General features: G+C 42.3%; 1 protein-coding gene across 2 annotated transcripts in view; it reads left to right on the top strand.

The window, feature by feature from the left end:
* CREB5 (cAMP responsive element binding protein 5) overlaps positions 1-20462 on the top strand; it is a 289788-nt gene that overhangs the window by 80336 nt on the left and 188990 nt on the right. For both annotated transcript variants that reach the window (XM_068152374.1, XM_068152375.1), the window contains exon 5: positions 14550-14722. In XM_068152374.1, coding sequence (XP_068008475.1) covers positions 14550-14722 — 173 coding nt within the window. The remainder of the gene's footprint in view (positions 1-14549; positions 14723-20462) is intronic.

The following is a 20462-nucleotide window of genomic DNA, read 5'->3' as shown; positions in this document are numbered from 1 at the left end:
CCCAGGGAGGTGGTGGAGTCACCATCCCTGGAGGTGTTCGAGGGGAGATTGGACGTGGCACTTGGTGCCATGGTCTAGTCATGAGGTCTATGTTGATAGGTTGGACTCGATCCTTGAGGTCCTTTCCAACCTAAGTGATACTGTGATATGGTTTAGGGGTGAACCTTGTAGAGTAGGGTTCTCAGTTGGACTTGCTGATCTTGAGGGTCTTTTCCAACATGAATGTTTCTGTGATTTTGTTCTGTCTTTTTAAACATTCATGAACTTTCTGCATTTTTTGTCAGCTGATCTTGAAATTAGTTTCAAACCCTAGCTGGAACTTTTATGTACCAAAACATTTAGCTTTTTAGTTTAGCTTTGCCCTAGACTGAACACATCTGAACTAAAAATAGCCCAACAAGTTACCTTCTTTCTATCTCCTATAACATGCAGCTGGCCATGCAGATACTCTTAGCTTGCTGTAAATATTATGGAGGGAGAAAAGCATATAAAGGTCCTTACTGTGGTTTGCTCGATGGACAGTAGTTTATGATAAGCTGCTGTGACTCAATTGGTTTTGGTGCTCTGTTTTTCATGTCCACTGAAAGATGTGAAGAGAGTTTCTGATCTTTCCAGCAGTTAGAGTCACATCATGTCCTTTTTTTCCCCACCCATGATACAATATGGACTGCAAACTGCTTGCATGAAGCATGTTGTTTGCTACATGCCAATGTTTTGATCCCAAGTTTAAGTAATACTGCCGTGCACAGAACTCCGAAATTGAGCCTTGTTTTTACATTGAATCTTTTCAGCTGGATGATTTTTTGTTGCTTTAAAACAATAGTTATTTTTGTAATACAGGAATATAACATGGAAAGCCTATTACAGCTTCTTTCAGTGATTTTGTTGCTTGATATAGCGACATGGCACTGGTGCCTAGCAAGCAAGTACGTTCCTGTGGTGTTTTCAAAAGCATACGAGAAACCATATGTTTTCATAGGCAAACAGCTGTTAGCAAGCATATGCTTTCTTACATAGAGTGACAGTTATTAAATGGGCAAGGTAGGACCACAGCTTGTCTTTTAAGTTGAATAAAGCTGGCAATAACTGTCTCTTCGAATGTGCAGTGGTGCCGCATGTGGATGTTGCCCTGTAGAGCTGTAACTGGAATGAGGGAAAGAGATTAACGTCCACAGTCTGCAGCTTGGAAGAGACAATATAAATCTCTGTCCTGCTTTGAGCTGTGAATGCCTCTGTAGGAGTTATAGTAACAGACAAATTAGCATAATGTAATTGGCTGGCAAGGTCAGCCTCTCTCCAGGAGCATTAGCAATGTTTACTGTAAGAAGAGACAGACCAAATATCGTAGAGGAGTAGTTGTCTGTCCTTTTTGAAGCGAAAATAATCATTTTGGACTCCCTGCATCACAGGCTCTTTACCATATCTTATTAAAATTCAGAATATCATATTTCTGCCTTAAAGCAAACAGTCCAAAAGAACAACAGAGTATGCTCTTTGCTATCATGCAAATATTTATTTTTTTGTGTGGTTTTTTTCTTTTCTTTGAACCTTAGAATTTACTTTTCTCCCCCCTCTGTTGAATAGCTTTTCTCTGAACTTCCGTAGGCATCCCTGCCAATACCTAGCAAATCTTACTGGAAGGATTATAATTTCTGCTCTTACTGCATGGGATGCAATTAGCACATCTAGATGAACTTATCAGCGCTCTTGTCTGGGTCTTTGGAAGATGTGAAACTCTGGGCAAAATCCTGGGTCAGCTCTAGGAATCCAGACCCACCGGGTTGGGCTTTGTAAACCCTGTCACAACTGTGTGACAGAAACGTGAGATGGTGCTTCACGTTTTGCAGGAGACCTTACACTGAGTCAGAAACAGCACTGGCTTGCTAGCCTTTCATCTCAGATCTGACGATTTGTGCCAAGTATTTGAAATGAGATCAAGCATTCAGTTATGAGATGTTTGGGAAGTAGCTTTCAGAATATCACATGAGGTCACATTGCCTTTTCTTTTTTACTAAGCAGCAAGAATGATGAGGGTTATGCTATTTAGCAACTATCTTCAGCTTGAGTCTCTAAAATGCTATCTTTGCCGCTATAATTTCCCTAGAGAACTAGCAAACGGGCTAAAACCTGCCCAAAATCGCATTCAGAGCACTATCTTACAGGAAAACCTATTTCCTTGTGCTTAGACAGTGTGATCCAATGGACTTCCAGAGCACAGTCCTTTGAATGGTTTTCTGATGATCAAAGAAAATCAGACAGCGATTTATGAGCTCCTCATCAGCTGTATTTTGAATTTAGTGTTGTAATAACTTCCAAGCTAACTATGTTAGGTGTGTTTAAAATGAGCAGTGATGTTACTTTGTTCAAGCACAGTATGCTCCTCTTTAATGCTGATACCTTGTTAGCTGGCTGTGATTGAGAATGGGATCACAGTGCTGCTCATGCCAGGCTGACATTCCCAAGCCTCTTTTATGTCTCTCAGCTTCTGGGTGTCAAGTTGGTTTGGTTGCAAACATCCCACTTTTGTAGGCTGTGATGGTTTAACCCACCTGCGTTAACAAAAACTCAGCTAACTCAGCTGGGGAAGCAAATGGCAGCTGTATTCACAAGCAAAACTACACTCTACAATGGAATGCAATGAATATGTACAAATGTACAGTATTTACAATGTTATACAGGCATTTACAGGGAGAAAAACAGCATGGAAACCCCCCTCATCCAGGGGGACACTGCCTCGCTTCTCCCCAACCTCTCCCGCCCCCTTTTCCTCTGTTTAATTAGAAGAAAAAGGGGGGGGGGGGGGGGGGGGGGAGGGGAGGGAGATGTTAGAGAGAGTTCAGTTAGCTCAAAGTGTTGTTAAAAAGTCAGTATGTTTATCTCAAGGTCGTTAGATAAATCCTTCCAGCGAAGCAGCCAGAAGAAAAAGAAGGGAATGAATATGGGAAATGAGACTGCTAAGGGTCCCCTTTCACACATCTGGCCAATGAAATTAGTTTAGAATAATCTCTTGTTTTCCTTTTTACACCCAACTGTGGATTTGTTTGTACTTCTTCACTCTCCTGCTCAAAAATCTGCAGCTAGCTTTTTGAAGGCATAGCCTGAAGTTGTCACATAGGCAAAAACTGCTGTGTGGAGTAGAGCCCTCAGAATAGCAGTTCTCTGAAGAATGCCTGCCTGCCTGCCCCATTTCATTCATGATTTGGCTGAGACTCATTTGTTTGCCATAGTCTGTATTGTGTTTTGTACACTCATATGAAATTGTCTGTCTAGGTCACACCATTAAAGAAGGACCAATATTTTATAACTTTGGGAATGAGCACTATGGCTACCCAGGTGGAGTGGGGCTTCACCAAGGCATTTCAGAAGTGAGTGATACTCTAAAGGAACAGTATGCAATTTCCCCAGGATGGCTCCACACCGCATTTAATTAGCATGACTGGAAACGTGTACATCTGGATGATGTCTGGTAGCATTATCAAATAGAGTGTAGCTTGTTTATTGTTCTCTCCATTTACTCCTGTCAGAAAAGAAGCTGAGCCAAAAGCCTCCTGCTTTTACAATTGAGAATTCACCCCATCCACCACCAGAACCATATAACCTCAGTAAGATTTCTAGCCTTCTAAATTGACTTGTAAGTTTTAGTACCCACATTTGGATGTACTGCTAGGAATGCTTTAACTGGATCCAATTTTCTGCAGAAAATGAGCTCTCCTTCCCTGAAGAACAGATCCTGCAATACTATTTGGCCATGAGCATGCAGTCATTCTTTATGTTTACTAATTCCCATGTCCTTCTCTGCTGCCCTGTTTCTAGTCACCAAAAACCCGTTCTTTTGTCTTGCTATTCTTCTAACAGTATTCATAGAATAGACCAGACCAGGTTGGAAGAGACCTTCAAGATCATCGTGTCCAACCCATCAGCCAATCCAACCCACCTAAACAACTAAACCATGGCACCAAGCACCCCATCAAGTCTCCTCCTGAACACCTCCTTTCTGTTCTGGTTATCTTGGTTATGATGGCTTGCCATTTCTTTGAGGTTGAAATTCAAATGCATTCTACTTTGAAGTCCTGTGGAGTTGTTCTCTTAGCAAAAAAGCCACAACAAACCTTTCTGCTTTGTCACTGCTATCTTATACTGTCTTCCTAGGTATAGTGTTGTCTCTAAAAGCTGTTCACTTCTTGCTTCCAAGCACTCTGTAGTTGTTGAAGAAATTAATCCTGGTTTAGATGTAAGGCAGAAGAATGTGAAGCAATTCACTCCCAAGTTGTGCAGTAAATCTCTGGCAGAGTGAGGAGGACAGCTATGGTGCACCTGACCTGTGGAGCACTTTTGGAGTCCATGGAGTTACTTCTGATCTCTTCTGCTGTCCCAGTCCTGGGAAGCTGTATGTCCCAACTCCACACCAACTTGCTCACTTGGTTTATTTCCTACTCACAGTAGCTCTTCGTTCAGTTGTGCTTCAAAACCAAAGTTGCATGCTTTCATCAGTGGATGGTCAGCTGTGATTTTTGCAGGAGGGCTGCTATTGGTTTCTCCTTCTTCTAAGCATATCTGTACTCTCAGTCTTGTTAATGTTTTGTTTGTTTGGGTTTTTTTATTATATTTTTTAATTTCCCTTCTGTCTGATACTTCAGAAGGTAACTGGTGAAAACAAGACAGAGAGAGAGAGGCAAAGGCAGCACATTTTTCCTTAACTAGGCTGCAGGATGTCAGAAGTATCTTTGAGAGTTCAGAAAATACTTCCTTGTAGTATCTGTCTGTATCAGTATTTGTCTGTAGTTATTGCTGTACTCCCTGAAAGTGAACTTTTTATTAGCTGTAAGTGTATTTAACTCTGTTGCTTTCTGTGTAGACAGTCTGCCTTCCTAAACCTTAATGTTTTAAACTCGTTGGGCTACAAAGATTATTGATTCAGTCTGAATGCCTCCAACTGATGAACCTAATTCTCTAAGTACTTTCAGTGCAAGATCTAGATTAAATGAGCTCTCCTCTCTGAAAACATCAACCTAAAATCGACTGAAATTATTTTGGATGCTGCAGAATCGCATCTTTGCCCTTGTGATTACTTCACAGGGGATCTGGTGAATTAGCTTAATCCCATCTTGATGCTTCTTTGTCCTTTGTATGATTTTTCAATGCTGAAAACAATTTCCTTACCAATTCACTTGTCAACCCACTCCACACCTATGATCCCTTGTGTGTAGCAAATGGTCTGTCTGGGTGCTTTTGGAAGCCACTATTGGCCTTGATTCCTGGAACTTTCCCAACGTTTTGTTTTAGTTTCCATGTAGTACTAGGCAGCCTGGCTCAACGTCGCTGCTGCAGTGGGTTGGGATTGAAAGAATATTTAGGGAGACGTATTTTATTACCAGGGTAGCAGCATTTCCACTTGACTTCTTAGCAGAAGAGTTAAGCCTGCTGGTTTTCTGCTTGAAACTACCTGAATGGAATTTCACTGGCTGTTTTGTTGCCACCATCCTTGCTCTCCTTTACCAACTGCTCTCTCTGAAAAAATGTTCTGGTCGTTGAATGCAGTCAGGCAGCCATTGCCGTGACTCATGCGTGATGCCAGCAACTTTCTGCCAGTGAAAGCAATGATGAGAATTTCAAAGAAGCTTGAAATAAAATATAACAAATTTAAATGCCAGAGTGCTGTCTCTGTGAATGTCCTATTAACAGATTATAAATGGTTTGCATAATGTGGAAAAGCCCAGTGCCTTCATTTAGTGGTATCAAAGGCTTGTTTAAAGCAATTCCTGGAGGACTGCCGCTCTGCTCCCCAGCTCTCTCCTTCATGATGGATAAAAACAAAACTCCTTACAATAAAGAAAGGAAAGCCAGGTTTTTCAACTACCCTCTGACTGGCCTCCAGATCTGGCAGCTGCTTTTGGGTGTCTAATTGCTTGTCCTGCAGGAGTTGACATGCACCTACTTTGAGAAGGCTCTTTGAGTACCCACTTTGTATATGCATTCTGTCCAATGTACAGAAATTAAATGATAGTACTGGAGGAAAAAATATCAGAGCTTGTAGTACTGTTTGTTTGTTTAAATTTATTTGAAGTTTCCTGATTTTTCTGGATTCATGGATAAGTATTAGATACAGAGGCACAGTGTAAAATAGTGGATAAGACACTGGACCTAGAAAAAAAGACCCCTTCCATTGAGTCTTCCATCTTTGGCTACACAAATGACTCACTTTCTCTCTTTCTTCCTTCCTCTTTCCTTGCTTTGTCTCTGGTCTCTTTAGACTTGTGGGCAAGTGTAGCCCATCAATGTGTCTGTACAGATCTTAGCACACGAAGGCCTTGATTTCAACTGAGGCCTGTAGGAATTCCACCTAGTAAGTATGCTGGCAAATCTTTTTTTCTTCCCTTTTCAAGTTCCTTACTAGTGCTTCTCCATTGGAAATTCATGGCGTGCTCCCTTGTTTACAGAAATCTACTGGGACCATAATTGGGTCCCCAAGATAACATTACAGATATAAGCCAGCTTTTCCTTAGAGTTTATGGAGAATGTATTTTCTTACAAGCATGCTTTTTATAAAAGGGTGGTTGTTTTGTGTTTATTGGTGTTCCTTCTGCTCTAGAGAGTACATTTGAGAAAACTAGCTCCAGCATGGCATATAATGTTTCATTAGCAGGCATAACCTTGTTTATTTGCTTTTTTAAATTGTATTTAGAAAAGGAAATCAGTTTGCACCATTGACATATTGCCAGGTTCCTGTTTATAAATGTCACAATAGGCATCTTGGAAGAAATTAAATAGTCAGTTTATGGCTTTTGCATAAAGTGTGACAGAACTGGGTAGAGCCAGGCAGCCAGTTGTGCTCCCCCTGTTTTGCAGCCTCCCAATTAGCAGGATGCAGTGTGGCGTTGGCAGTGCAAAGCGCCCCGAGTGACCCCAACTGTGCTGTGCACACTTAGTGTTACTGACGCTTATTTGAACAGAAGAACCTCTTTGTGCTATGTTGCTTAAATGGATTTCTTGGGCAAGTAATTGTGTATGAAACAAGCAACCCTAAGGAAAATGGGAGATATCTGTAGGAAACTTCAAGACAAGCATGCAATCTGATGTCATCTTTTCCCATAGAGAAGCTATTTCCTTTCAAAGTCTGGTGAGACTAGTCTTCCAAAATTTCTTTCTGCTTTAAAGTATGCTCATTGCATTTCCTTTATATCACTTTTTTTTTTTTTTCCCTTTTCCCCTAGTAAATGGTGGGTGCATCTGGTGTGCACCATAAATTAAATACTGTGCATGTAAAGAAAGCCTCATATGTCAAAAGTATAGCCTGGACAGACATGCTGGAAAGGGCATGAGGAGGGTAGTGGGGGGAAGAGGGGAGGGAATAGTGGAAGACAAGGGTTATCTTTCAGTATTCATTTCTTCTGGTAATTAGAGGGCACCACTGAATGTCTGTAATTAGATCATGTCACAAAAATTAAGATAAAAGACCAAAAATGCTAACTCTCCTGCATTTTGTTCATAATATCAGAGGAGTCAAAGGATTTGCAGCAGCCAAAGTGGAGGATAGACAGGGGGCCTGAACTTGCTTTTGGAAGAAGTTCGTTTGTGTTATCACAATAAGGTGTGAGGAAGAGACCAGAGGAGAAGACAGTGCAGTCCAGGTGCCCAAAGGGCAGAGGCCAAGTGAAAGCATGTCAGAGGTTGGCCCACAGTACAAGCTGTGTTGCAGTGATTTTGTGCAGGGCTTTGAGTTGTGGTGGTGATTGCTTGCGCTAGTTCTACAGCACAGAAGTGAGGGAAAGTAGCACATAAAAACCCCTCTGTGTTCAGATAAGAGTTTACTGAATAAAGGAGATAATAATACTACAAATGCACAATTACCTTAGCCTAGTTGCAGAAAAAGCACAGCAAACAGCAGCAGCAAGTAGAAGCAAGTGAGCTAAAACCCAAGCCAGGGAGCTACTCCCCCATCCCCCTCTGTCCCACTGCCCTCTCAGCAGAAGAGAGCAAACACCCAAAACTGCAGAACCCAGAAGCAACAACCGGATCAGGAATAAGAATCAGAATCACAGAATCACCAAGGTTGGAAGAGACCTCAAAGATCATCAAGTCCAACCTGTCTTCTGAAATTCATGCCCCATAATACTTTGCTCCAGCCAGCACTTTCATGTTGAAGTTGGCATCAGGCAGGATGGATTTTAATACCAGCAACAAATATTCAACCTGTGACACTGCTGCAGCCTTGAGATGGCTTCTGCCTGGCTTAGTACTTCATAGGTCTGTCCTGTGTGTTGTGCCGTGCTTCTTAGTGTGCTGCAAATTAGCAGTTGCATCACTCGGTGCATCTCAGAAAGTCTTTCTGGCAGCATAGTAAATCGTAGCTATCAAAAGAAAACAGGATGAAAAGATTATTTATGAGGTTTGTTGTTGTTTGTCTCTGTTCAGGAGCAGGCAGCATGTCAATGTTTAAGAATAATTTATGCTAACAAAACAGAGAGGAAGTTTCCCTGCATGTTCCAGCAGAAATATTTAGGATAAAATTTTGCAGAGCTCCTGCCAGTCCCAGTATAGAGGTCTGATCGATTAATTAGCAGTAATTGCCCACTAAAGTCCCAAAAGACTGAGGATATTTGGAAAAAAAAGGCCTTGCCTACTAAAGTCCTCAGATACCCTTAGAAACATTATCTCTTTTTGTCAGGCAATTCTAGTTACGATGCTCTGAAGCAGTATTTAAACTCTGAAGCGGTTAAACTCTGGTCTGTGAACTGCTGGTGGTCGCAAAGCTGTGGTAAGTCATCTGCAGCTGATCTGTGGAACCATCTTGCCTTAATTACACAATTTATGATAAGAGCACAGAGTGCTCTCTGAGAAATTCAGAGGGTTGACTGAGATCTGTGATCCAAAAAATTGGAAACCAGTGGCCAAGACTGACAAGTAGAGACTCAAAGCTTTCAGGTTTCTGTGAGAGCAATGTTTCCCTTCTTCTCCCATCTGCCTATCATTACCTGTCACTTTCGAGTAAGGAGTTTGTTTTCTTTACATTTTTACCCCTAGGAGATCAGGTTGATAACATTTGACTGAGCAGTAGTGCCTAGGGTTCAAGAAGTCAGGCAAACTTGTACTGCTCCTGGTGTACAACACTCGTCAGTGTTGTGTGGATAGCTGTGTCCAGTCAGGGGTGGAAGTTAGGTGGGGTTTGGGGTCAAGGAAGAGTCCTTCTGCATTGGGGGATATATCATGCCTGCTGCTTTTTTTAATGTGCTGTTTTTATGAGGTAGTTTTTAAGTGGGCATTGGAATTTCTATGAAATGTTTTAAGGAATAGATCCCTTGTAATGGATTCTGTATTTTTGTGTGTCAGCCTCATTCAGAGACTTCATACCTCTTGCTAAGTAAGGGAGTTAAATGGATTTTAGCAGTCTGCGAGAAGATCTTTGTACTTTGGCCCTATGCTTGATGTTACTACTCAGTATTTTCCTGCAGTTCTTTCATCTGTCCTCTCCTCTGCTTTAGTTCTTTTCTAAAAAAGAAAAGGTATTGCATTTCAGTCTCTACCAAGTTTATGCTCTCCCATCTCAGGCACAATGGAAAGTTTTTCTTTCCTTTCTTGCCCTCGCTTCTGAGTTGATGCCTTTTCTCTTGAATTATTGGAGAAATATATAAAGTTACTGTTTGGGAAAATAGAGCTAAATATATATATATTTTTGCTGCAGAAAACAGATTTAAATGCAACATTTTCTTTTGTCTTACATAAATTGTATTTTCTCTCTCTTGCTTTTTTTTCGTGGCACCCATGGCATACCTTCTGGCCTCCGAACAGTTTTATGTAAAACTGGTAATAGGTGACAGCTCTGTTGATCTTAGAGCTCACTCAGAACACTCCTGGATGATTCTTCAGTTTGCATAAAACTTGTGAGGTTTAATAAGAATTGCAAATACAATTTAAGGAAAAAGAGTAGTAGGAAAGCGAAAGCTCGCTTTGGTTCAGAAACTCGGATCTTCACAGTTTCAAACTCTGTTTGAAACTCTGAGTATTCCAGTGGATTTTAAAGGATGCATCCATCTTCTTCATCCTTTGCCTTCAGCAGATAGAGATGTGTGATACAGGTGGTGCCATGTGGCATGGCTGGGTGTTTCTCTGGAAGAAGCAGGGTTTAGTGGAAATGGTGACTGCCTGGAGTAATGGGCTGTATTTCGCCTGTGACTGTGGAGCTGTTTTCTCTGCTGTGCTTGCCAACAGGGCGTGTGTTCTTGTGATGTGTAATCCTCTCCACCAGAACATGGAAGCATGACTTCAAGAAGATTTTAGCCTTTAGAAAAAAAAAAAATAAAAAAGAAGTGTGTTGCCTGTCCAAAGTTAAATGATTGCATGTGGGAGAAAAATGATCAAATGTTTTCTTCAAAGTCTGAAGCTAAAATGGGGAATACAGAGTAACTGAGAAGAAGTCTGCTGATGATCTATTCCCTTTCCTGCTGCAGCTGGAAAGGTTGAGAATGAGCACGTTGATTTAAAAGCCGTTTGTGGATATGTCTTGTTGGGCTTTGTTTTATTTATCTGAATGTTAAATACCGCTGGAGACCTCACCTGCAGTATTGCATCCAGCTCTGGGCTTCCCAGTTCAAGAGTGTGGGACAGGGATCTACTTGAGAGAGTCCAACAGAGGGCTACAAGGATGATTAAGGGACTGGAGCACTGCCCTGTGAGGAAAGGCTGAGGGACCTGGGGCTGTTTAGTCTGCAGAAGGCTGAGAAGGGCTTTAATAAATGTTTCTTAATATCTGAGGGCTGGGCATCAAGAAGGAAGGGGCAACCTCTTCTCCCTTGTGCCCTGTGATAGGACAAGGGGCCATGGATATAAACTGCAGCATAGGAGGTTCCACCTCAACATGAGGAGGAACTTCTTCACTGTAAGGGTCCAAGAGCACTGGAACAGGCTCCCCAGAGGGGTTGTGAAGTCTCTTCTCTGGAGACTTTGAAGACCCATCTGGATGCATTCCTGTGTGACCTGTGCTAGATTCTATGGTCCTGCTCTGGCAGGGGGGTTGGACTTGATCTCTGGAGGTCCCTTCCAACCCCTAACCTCCTGTGATCCTATGAATGGGCGAGGAGCACATATATAAGCTATCAAAGCTCATCAATGTTATAATCCTAGTTTCTACTTCAGTGGAGTGACTGGGAACTTTGGTGAGGATGAAATTTAGTCCTAGAGGAAACAAATTTCTCTTAATTTATTGGATCTTGACTGAGATCCATTAAATGAATCTTAGGAGCATGGGATGACTTCTGTGTCTCTACAGCTCCTGGTATGCAAGTGGCCTGTTCCCTGTGTGAATATTAAGATTCAGATTGATAAAGTGGATAATACTAATGATCTTCTATCTCTCTTCTAATGCTGAAGGACAATTGTGAAGATGTTTGAGAAAACTCTGTGTGCCATGCTTTCTTAGAGCATGGACAGTTCTTGGGACTCTTAAAAGCAGAGGGAGAGCTCTGTCCATGTTGTCGTTCCTGTTGACTTCTCTGAGTTGAATTGCTGGGAGCTCCCTGTTCAGAATGAAGTAATCTTAACCACTGGTTTAAGTGTTGGAGAATGAAAGGGGGAATGAAAGTGAGATGTTCTCCATGGAAACCTGGTGAAAGAGTGTGCAGAACTCCATAAATGTATATCTGGAAGCAGCCTAGCTAAATAACAATTCTGTGAAGTGGAGATGTCAATTTTGACCAACACTGATGAATTTGTCCTGTTTCTACAACGGCCCAAAGTCAAGTCTCAGGGAGCTTATTAATATGCTATCCAGATCCATTCAGAATCGGGTGCAGAACTCAATAAATATAGCAAGGCCATTTTGGGAGTTCTAAAGATCATCTGCATCGCATGTGATGAACCTAAACTTGCTGCTCTGGCGATACAGAGTCATTCTGCACGTGACTTGACCAGATAGGCTTGGTGTCTTGTCTATTATGCATCACCTTCCTGTTGTCTTTCAATGCATGGGCATTGTCATTTAAGTATGAACTTGCTTGAACAGCTCTGTAGATTCACAAGCATTTCACTGATTGTAAATTATTCTGAGATGGCATGACTCTCACATTCATAAGAAAAGGATTTGGCAGAGTTAGACATTTTATTGGGAAATCTTAGGCTTTCTCTTGGCAGTGTAGTGTAAAAGTATAGTTCCTGCCTAACAGTACTTCTCACATTGCTGAGAAGCTATTGGATATCTGGATGGATTGGCAGGTTTTTATTCTGGTTTTGCTTTCAGTGCATCACATTTAGCCTACTTTCTCCAAAGTTACAATTCATAGGAAATAGTTCAAACATTGAAAATGGTGTTACAAGTTCATGCATGTAAGATAACAATTAAAATGTCCTACAGGCTGGAAGGCATCTTAAAGATCTTCTAGTTCCAACACCCCTGCCATGGGCAAGGACACCTTCCACTAGACCTGGCTGCTCAAGGCCTCATCCAACCTGGCCTTGAAAACTTCAGGGATGGAGCATCCACAACTTCTCTGTGTTTTTTCATGCCCATAATAATTCATACTATGTGCATCTGAGAGAAACCTAGAATTGTAAGGGAAAAGGGAAATAGGAGGAGAAGAAAATGGAGACACTGAATGTAGGAGCCACAGGAATCTGATGTTAAATCTCTAAGATCTGCTCTCCCCTGCTACAACAAAATCCATTCAAAATTTGTTCAAGCACTGGGGTACCAGCTAAGACCTTTAATGTGAATTTTGTAATTATTGGCTGCTTTTCCACGGGGAATGGTATGTAAAGGGTTTATGCTTGTTTTGATTTAGTATGCAATCTGTCTTTTGTGTCTGGGATTCAATACGTTGTTTCCCTCTCCTGTACTCTGCATTTTATGAGATCTCCACGTTGCCTTTCTCACCACCTTTACCTATCATTGGAAAATTCTATACATTGGAATTTTGAATGAAGTTTAACTTCAGTTGTCAATCCTGAGTATTGCAGTGGTCAGGAAGCTGCTTTATGTGAGTCTCAGTGCCAGAGTGTGCTTGTAAAGGGCTTTTTTCCCCCTTTTCCTCAGAGCAGCAAGAGGTGATAATGGAAAGTTTCTTTTCATCTTACTATTAATAATCCACAGGTTGATGCCTGATAGGAAAAATAATGCTCCTAAGGCTACTGTATTTATCATATGTATACATTGTGGGGTACCTCTGGCTTGAGGGGTTTGTTTTTAAACATGGGCCAAGTCAAACCTTGCAGTTTAGCAGCAGTGTGTTGTGTGTGTGCAGACACAACAGGAGAGAAGTTTTATTCCAAGGTTCCCTTCTTACCAGTATCCTGGTCTCTCATGGCTTGTTTGCTCTGTGGATTTGAGGCATTTGTGAACTTCTTTTTTAAAACCCCAACTTTTTAAGGGCTCCAAGTTACCTGAAGCAAAGGTTATATACGTGCAAACACGGCACTGTTATTCTGGGCCTCTGGGATATTATTGCTCTGCAAAATATATGGAAGCTAATAGAAACGACTGTTTTGTGATGCACCATGTACTGTTTGTTACTTTGGGACTATAAAACTTGATTTGCTTGTCAGTCTAAGCAGACCTAGTACACAGTAAACCCATGTGATAAATCAAGGTGCCCTGAACTCGACACAAAAGTAATTTTAGAATAGGTGAATATGTGCTAACTAGCCCCCTTGTAAATCAGGAGTCAGAATCAGGGAAGAGTGCTTATAATATCACAGTATAACTAAGGTTGGAAGAGACCTCAAAGATCATCGAGTCCAACCTGTCACCACAGACCTCATGACTACACCATGGCACCAAGTGCCACATCCAATCCCCTCTTGAACACCTCCAGGGATGGTGACTCCACCACCTCCCTGGGCAGCACATTCCAATGACGAACAACTCGCTCTGTAAAGAACTTTCTCCTTACCTCGAGTCTAAACCTCCCCTGGCGCAGCTTGAGACTGTGTCCCCTTGTTCTGGTGCTGGTTGCCTGGGAGAAGAGACCAACCCCTTCCTGGCTACAGCCACTTTTCAGGTAGTTGTAGAGGGCAATGAGGTCACCCTTGAGCCTCCTCTTCTCCAGGCTAAACAATCCCAGCTCCCTCAGCCTCTCTTCACAGGGCTGTGTTCAAGGCCTCTCCCCAGCCTTGTTGCCCTTCTCTGGACATGTTCAAGTGTCTCAATGTCCTTCTTAAACTGAGGAGCCCAGAACCGGACACAGGACTCAAGGTGTGGCCTAACCAAAGCAGAGTCCAGGGGCACAATGACTTCCCTGCTCCTGCTGGCCACACTATTTCTAATGCAGGCCAGGATGCCATTGGCCCTCTTGGCCATCTGGGCACACTGCTGGCTCCAGTCAGCTTGTGGGCATTTTCCCACTTATATTACCCTGTAAAAGTAAATAGTTATTTTTCATTTCTTTATTGTCATTGGTTGCAACAAGATCTATTGACTTGGGGTTTACAAGTATGCAGCAACTCTTCACATTGTTGATACTTTCAGATTGGTAATTGTATTCCTGTAGAACAGAAAGCCAAGATAAGCCCTGCATCTGATCTTCATTTTTCTCCACCATCTCCCATTTCCCTTCCTTTCACAGAATATCTCCATGCATAACACAGTCGGAGGAGCAATGGCGGGACCTGGATCTCACCAGCTGACAAATACAAGGATGCCAAACCATGACACCAGCGTTGTGATTCAACAAGCCATGCCATCTCCACAGTCCAGTTCAGTCATTACACAAGCACCTTCCACGAATCGACAGATTGGGTGAGTCCATTGCCGTTTTCTCATTCTCCGGTTCTCTGGCTCCAGCAGCTGCATGTAGGATCGGATGTCTTTGTGGTTCATAGGGTTCAGAGGCATGCATGTTGTCCTTGTGGTTCTTGAGGTTATGGAGTTTACTCTTGATTCTGCCAGCATGTGGCAAAGACCCCATGTGTTGCAGGCTGTGGGGCAATGACCACGTTACTACACTTACTCCAGACCCAAGACTTCAGTTCAAAGGGAGCAGAGTGCTGTACTGGCAGGGAAATCTTGCTTTTTCTATCCAGTTTTTAATTTTTATCTACTCCCATTCAAAGTTGTTTCTGTAGCTGCTCTGAAGCTGATCCTTTGACTTTCTTCAATGGGAATTCTGGGCACTCAGTGGCACTGGTCTACTTCCTCTGTAGGAAATGTGGGAATGCTAGAAGACAAAATAAAAAGACCACTGAGACAAATGGATTTTGGCACAGAGACCTCTGTGAACAGTTGTTCAATTTGTGATGATGGATCCATATTTATTCCCATAAATTGACAGTGTGGATGCTTATTGTATTGGCCTGAATGCCAATTGTGTGCTCGTGCTTGGAGAGCTGTGTGAACAAAAACATCCGTGTTTTGTACGCCCTGTTACTTGCAGCACACGTGAGGCCCTCACAAGTCACAATAACTTGTTTCAATTATTCTGGAAACTGCCTAGATGGATTAAGGGTACAGTTTTTCATCACACAACTCTAAGGATTTGGGGGGTTTTATACATGAAGATATATGGATAAGAAGAGATATCAGCGGGCTGAGAAAGAAGCAGCGGTGTAGATTTGTTATCTGTCGTTTGGTCACATCCATTTTATGATAAATGCAGAAGCAGTCTTTGTCTCCAGTCGTTGTCTAAAGAATGGATGAGTGACTTGCAGTCTCTTCAGAGTAAAACCAAGAAGTTAAATCCTGGCACAGAAAACTCAAAATCCAGTTATTCTTGGGTTTCCTTTCAAGATTATTGGTGTGTGGGCAAGGATATACACCACGAGCTCTCCATCTCCTGATGCTGTAGTGGCAGGGATGGCTTGTGGGTTTGGTGGCCCCAGGAGGGTTATCCAGCCACACACAGAACACATGTTCCATCTGGTGCTCCAGTTTAGTGCTTTTAGCAAAGCTCCTCTCCTTTTGTTTTATTGCTACTTCAAGATTTGATTCTTAATATAGTAATCTGACAGCATGGGCAAGTCAACGGATTTGAGACGTGCCTTTGTGTACGTTGGGTATTGCCAAAGCACAGTGGTGGAGAGTTCATGTGCAATACCATTCACCTGTGGATCTAGAAAGGTGGTTGTCTTCTCTATGTCTCATTCTGTTCAAAGACCCCTAGGAGAGAATAAACAGTTTGTTTTTCAGTTTTAGAAAGAAAACCAGCTAATGCCAGTATTTAGGTTAAGAATGATTAAGCTCCTGTTCAAGTTGTGACTTAACAGGTCTAATGGTGGTTGTGATCCTAATTAGAAGAAAATAAAGGCAGACAGCTTTTAATACTCAGTGGTGAGGTGTTTTATATGGGACTGTACTTGGCTTCCAAACAATTGTTTCTATATAGTGAGAATAAAACTGCCTGTGGTTTTGCAAGACCCCATCAGTCAGGTTGTAGGTTTGCTTTTGTTCAAGACCACAGTGATTACAACCTCCAAAGTTGGAGTGGTTGAGGACAAAAAGGGGTATTTCCTAGTTTGTGGTGTGTGTCTCCTTTGGGAAACTTTGTCATGACACATCTTAATTCTTCCCTGTCACTGAATCACACAAACATTTCCTGAGTCTCAGTCTAAAGCTGCTCTACTGGGAGGCAGTTGTCAGCATTTTAGTCTCTATGTGAATTGGTGTGTGAATGAGACTTATGGTGTGACCTCCAACGTACTCAGTTCCCCATTCTTCCCTCTTCCTAGGAGGTTTTGTTTTTTTTGTTCATGGTGTGTCCTAGGAGATAATTGCTGCATTTTCAACTTCATCTACTTGCCAAAGCGTTGAGCATCCTTGTTGTCAGTCCTCTTTTTCTTCTGTCTTTTCCCTATGGAGCCTGTTTTATTTATTCAAAGAACGAATTTTATCGTTTCCATTTAGTTTCATCTCATCCTTCTAAACGTGCTGAGAATTCTACCCAAAGCCTATTTATGAGGGATACAGACTGGACAGTGGTTTTCATATTAGGCAACTGAAGGAAAATCCAGATGGACACAGAAAATGTTTGAGTTCTGCCAACTTTGGCCTTGCAGAGTTGAGATGGTTCAGCTTTTTAACAAGCGCAAATTCTGAGGGGCTCAAATTGATGGTGTTGAGTTGGAGTCCCCACTTAAAAAAAACCAAACCCAAAACAACAACATCTGAAGTTACCCCAAGGGGTAGATGAATCCTTATTTGGAGAATTGTGCCAGGAAATACTCCTTTTAATGAGCAATAAAACCAGCAGAAAGCAACTGGGTAAAACTCTCGTTGAGTTCTGTAAGAGCAGGATCAAGCCCTAAAGGTTATATAGAACCATCTTGTAGCAATATTCTGATTTTTATCACAACCACAAATATTTTAGTGTCAGACTATGGCCAAGCCACCTGCAAATGTTTGTGATGGCCTTACTCCAATGAAAACAGGCAACAGCAATGAAAGTCTTCATTTAGACCCTGCTTTTAGGCTGTGCTCTGCTAACAGAGAATGGGACCCACCTGTGCCCGCACACAGCTCATTTCATGATGAGGAGTGGGTGAGTTCACAGCATCTGGCATTCCCCAGAGATGCAATTTTCCCCTACTTTCTTCTCTCCTTCTCTTTTTCCTCCCTCTCCCTCCAATCTTCCCCCTCCCTCTGTACCTCTTTTTTTTTTCCTGTCCCCTACTCTTGCTCTGGGGGTTTGCATAGAAAAGTGAGATACTGACACAGGGCATGGGAAAACAGGACAGAGTGAGCATTGTGGGGCAGGGCTTACTGGCACAGTGTATGTACACACATTGTTTCAGGTATTAAGCTTCAGCTATTACTGTGAACAGGCATCCAGCCAGATTAATCAGAAAAAGGGAAGAGCATGAAGGTTAATAACTTAAAAAATAAGACAGAGGGCAGGCCTTCTTTCCTCCCACCATGTATCTTGGTTGAGAACAAACAGCAACATGATCATTACAGCAAGCTAGCAGGTTGGTATAAAGGTCCCAGATAGCATTTATGTGGTAAGGCAGTCTCTAACCTTCTTGCCATCCCTCCTCCTTCCCCGCCGAGCCTTTAGCATGTGGGAGGAATGCTGTAACTAGTAACTACTTGTGCTGATGAAAAATCAGTTGAGGAACACTTAGCAGTGAAGGGTGTCTTTGGCTGATTAATAGCACATCATTTCAAGATAAGATACATGGAGGAAAAGCAGTAAAGCATACAGAGGAAGGGGAGAAAAAAATGATATAAGACATACATTTGTCAGAGGTATAGAAAGGCAGATAAGCTGAATCAGCTCAAGATAGGGGGCTCTGAAGTAGGCTGTACAATAACTGTCTTCTTTTTTAAACAATAACTTGATTTTTTTCAGTGACAGCATTCAGCAATGTACTTGAAAATTATGGTCAGACAAATTAGTGACAACACAATGCCCTGGCTGCTTTATCTGGGTATGACTTTTGGGTATGACCAGCAGTTATTGTAGGTGGCCACTGCCTAACAACTCAGCGTTCCAGGAGAAAGGAACCTGCTGCTGGTTTTCAAGCTAGTAGCAGACATAATTAGTAATTATTTGAGCTTGAAAGGTACTGATGCAGCTCTGTGGCTGAAAGGCAACCCAAGAGGACCGAATTTTGTCAGGTCCAGCAAGCTGTTGATGTTGGTTAACATTGTACTAAATGGAGAAAGTGATAGAAGCCCAGTTTCGGTGAACTCAGGCTCCAGAGTGGCCATAGAACACCGACCATGTGATGCAGATTGGCTGTTTTCAAAGTGGCGTAGAGCATTTTAATCAAGATAAGATGGTCTTCTGGCACAGCATCAGAAGGGAAAAATTGCAACCACATTTGGTGAAATGCAAGCAGGTAGGAAAAGGCAACAAAGGGCTTTGGAGGATGCCTCTGGTGCCTTTATGTACTGCAGAATCATGGTATTGGGGGAGGACAGCCTTCCAGCACTCATTTTAACACCTACGTGTTTCCTTCCTGGTCCTCTTTCTTCCCTCTTACAATGCCATACATTGCTTTCTGTTTCCAGTTTATCATCTTTTTACAGGGTTGAATGCTTTCCAAACAGAAGGGCATGGGAAAAGGAGCAGTCATGAAAACTGCATGTAGTGGGCCTAGCAGAGGATCAGTGACACAATGAAGAGCCCAACTCATTATGACTGGCTTGGGGATTGGAAAGATGGGAAAAACTTCTGAGCTGTAGTCTTAATCTGAGGGACCTTAGATGGTAGGGCAGGACTCCTCTGTGGCAGAACAAGAGTTTTACTACAGCACCGAGCTGTCTGAGACTGCAGTTCCTGTGTGAGTTCTGAGGGTGTCTTGCTGCCATCCTTTATAGCATGAGGAAACAGAAAAAAATCTTCTAAGAGATGTTCAATGGCAGAAGCCTTTCTATAATGCAGCTAGCTCTGAAAGGCATTTGGGATAGGCTGGTAACTCAGAAGAGTCTTTGTACATGCCAGAGGAAGTCTCTCTTTGAGCTCCTAGTAAGTTGGAGGATTGTGTGGTGTCAAAGAGGCTATGGAATGATGTGCTTCTATTAAATTCAAAGATCAGTTCCCTTTCTGGGAAATCTGAGATATAAGCTTGTGTTCTAACTTGTGTATTTGAACTGAATCACCACAGTTTGTTGTGAGATGAGAAGAAACATGCAGTGAGAGATGAAATATCAAATGACCTCTCAGGTATTTGATCAGATTCATACCCCTGGTTGTGCAGAATATAAGAACAGTTACATCACTGGAAGAGGAGGAAAAAGGAAAGGTGGAAAGAGAGAGCATCTGACAGTGTCGTTCTGTCCAAGTGTTTGGTGGGTTTTGTTCTTTTTCTGTCTTTCTACCCAGAGTTGGGCTTTAATCTCTGCTTAATGCTCCTGCTTGTTTTTATTCTGTTTATGCTGAGATGTTTTCTGTACTCTCTCCTTATGCACTGACTTAGACCAAACTTAAAATGGAATCCCATCAAGCCACATGTGTACAGCAGCCACAAGTCTGGGAAGCTCAGGTGAATTACTTAGGAAATCACTGCAAGTGAACATTCACAGGAACAACTTGTCTCATAGCTTACAGCTAGGGAGAAAATGGAATCTGTTTGATGGATCCTCTCAAGCTGTTTCATCCCTTTTAGATAGCTGCTGCCTAGGTCCTTACACTGATCCACAGACCAAACCATGTCACTCTGATGTTTGGAAGCTCTCTCTGCTTCCCAGCCTCCCCTGTTGTCTGCAGTGGCATGTTCAGGAGCTGCTGACTCAATCTCTCCTCACACTGCTGAGTCAGGAAGAAAAAGAGCAAACAGTACCCGCCTGTGTGTCAGACATAGCACAAAGGGGTGATTGTTCACAACATCTCTCCTTTTTCTCCAGCCACACACTCCCATGCCTTCCCAAAAAACCTTTCTTGCTGTGAGATCTAGAGAGGGGTTGGAAAGTACTGACATATATCAAGATGACTTTGAGGGGACTGAAAGAAGGATCATTAGCCAGGTAATAAATAGCCTGTCAACCAAGAATGGAAGGAGTTCAGTGTGTTTCTTATCTGACTTGAAGTCAACTGTTGTCC

This window comes from Melanerpes formicivorus, unplaced genomic scaffold (assembly GCF_026170545.1).
Source record: "Melanerpes formicivorus ecotype bairdi unplaced genomic scaffold, bMelFor1.0.p_v2 SCAF_23, whole genome shotgun sequence".
NCBI lineage: Eukaryota > Metazoa > Chordata > Aves > Piciformes > Picidae > Melanerpes > Melanerpes formicivorus.
Note: the sequence above shows the minus strand (reverse complement) of the source record. Positions and strands in the feature narration are given on the sequence as shown.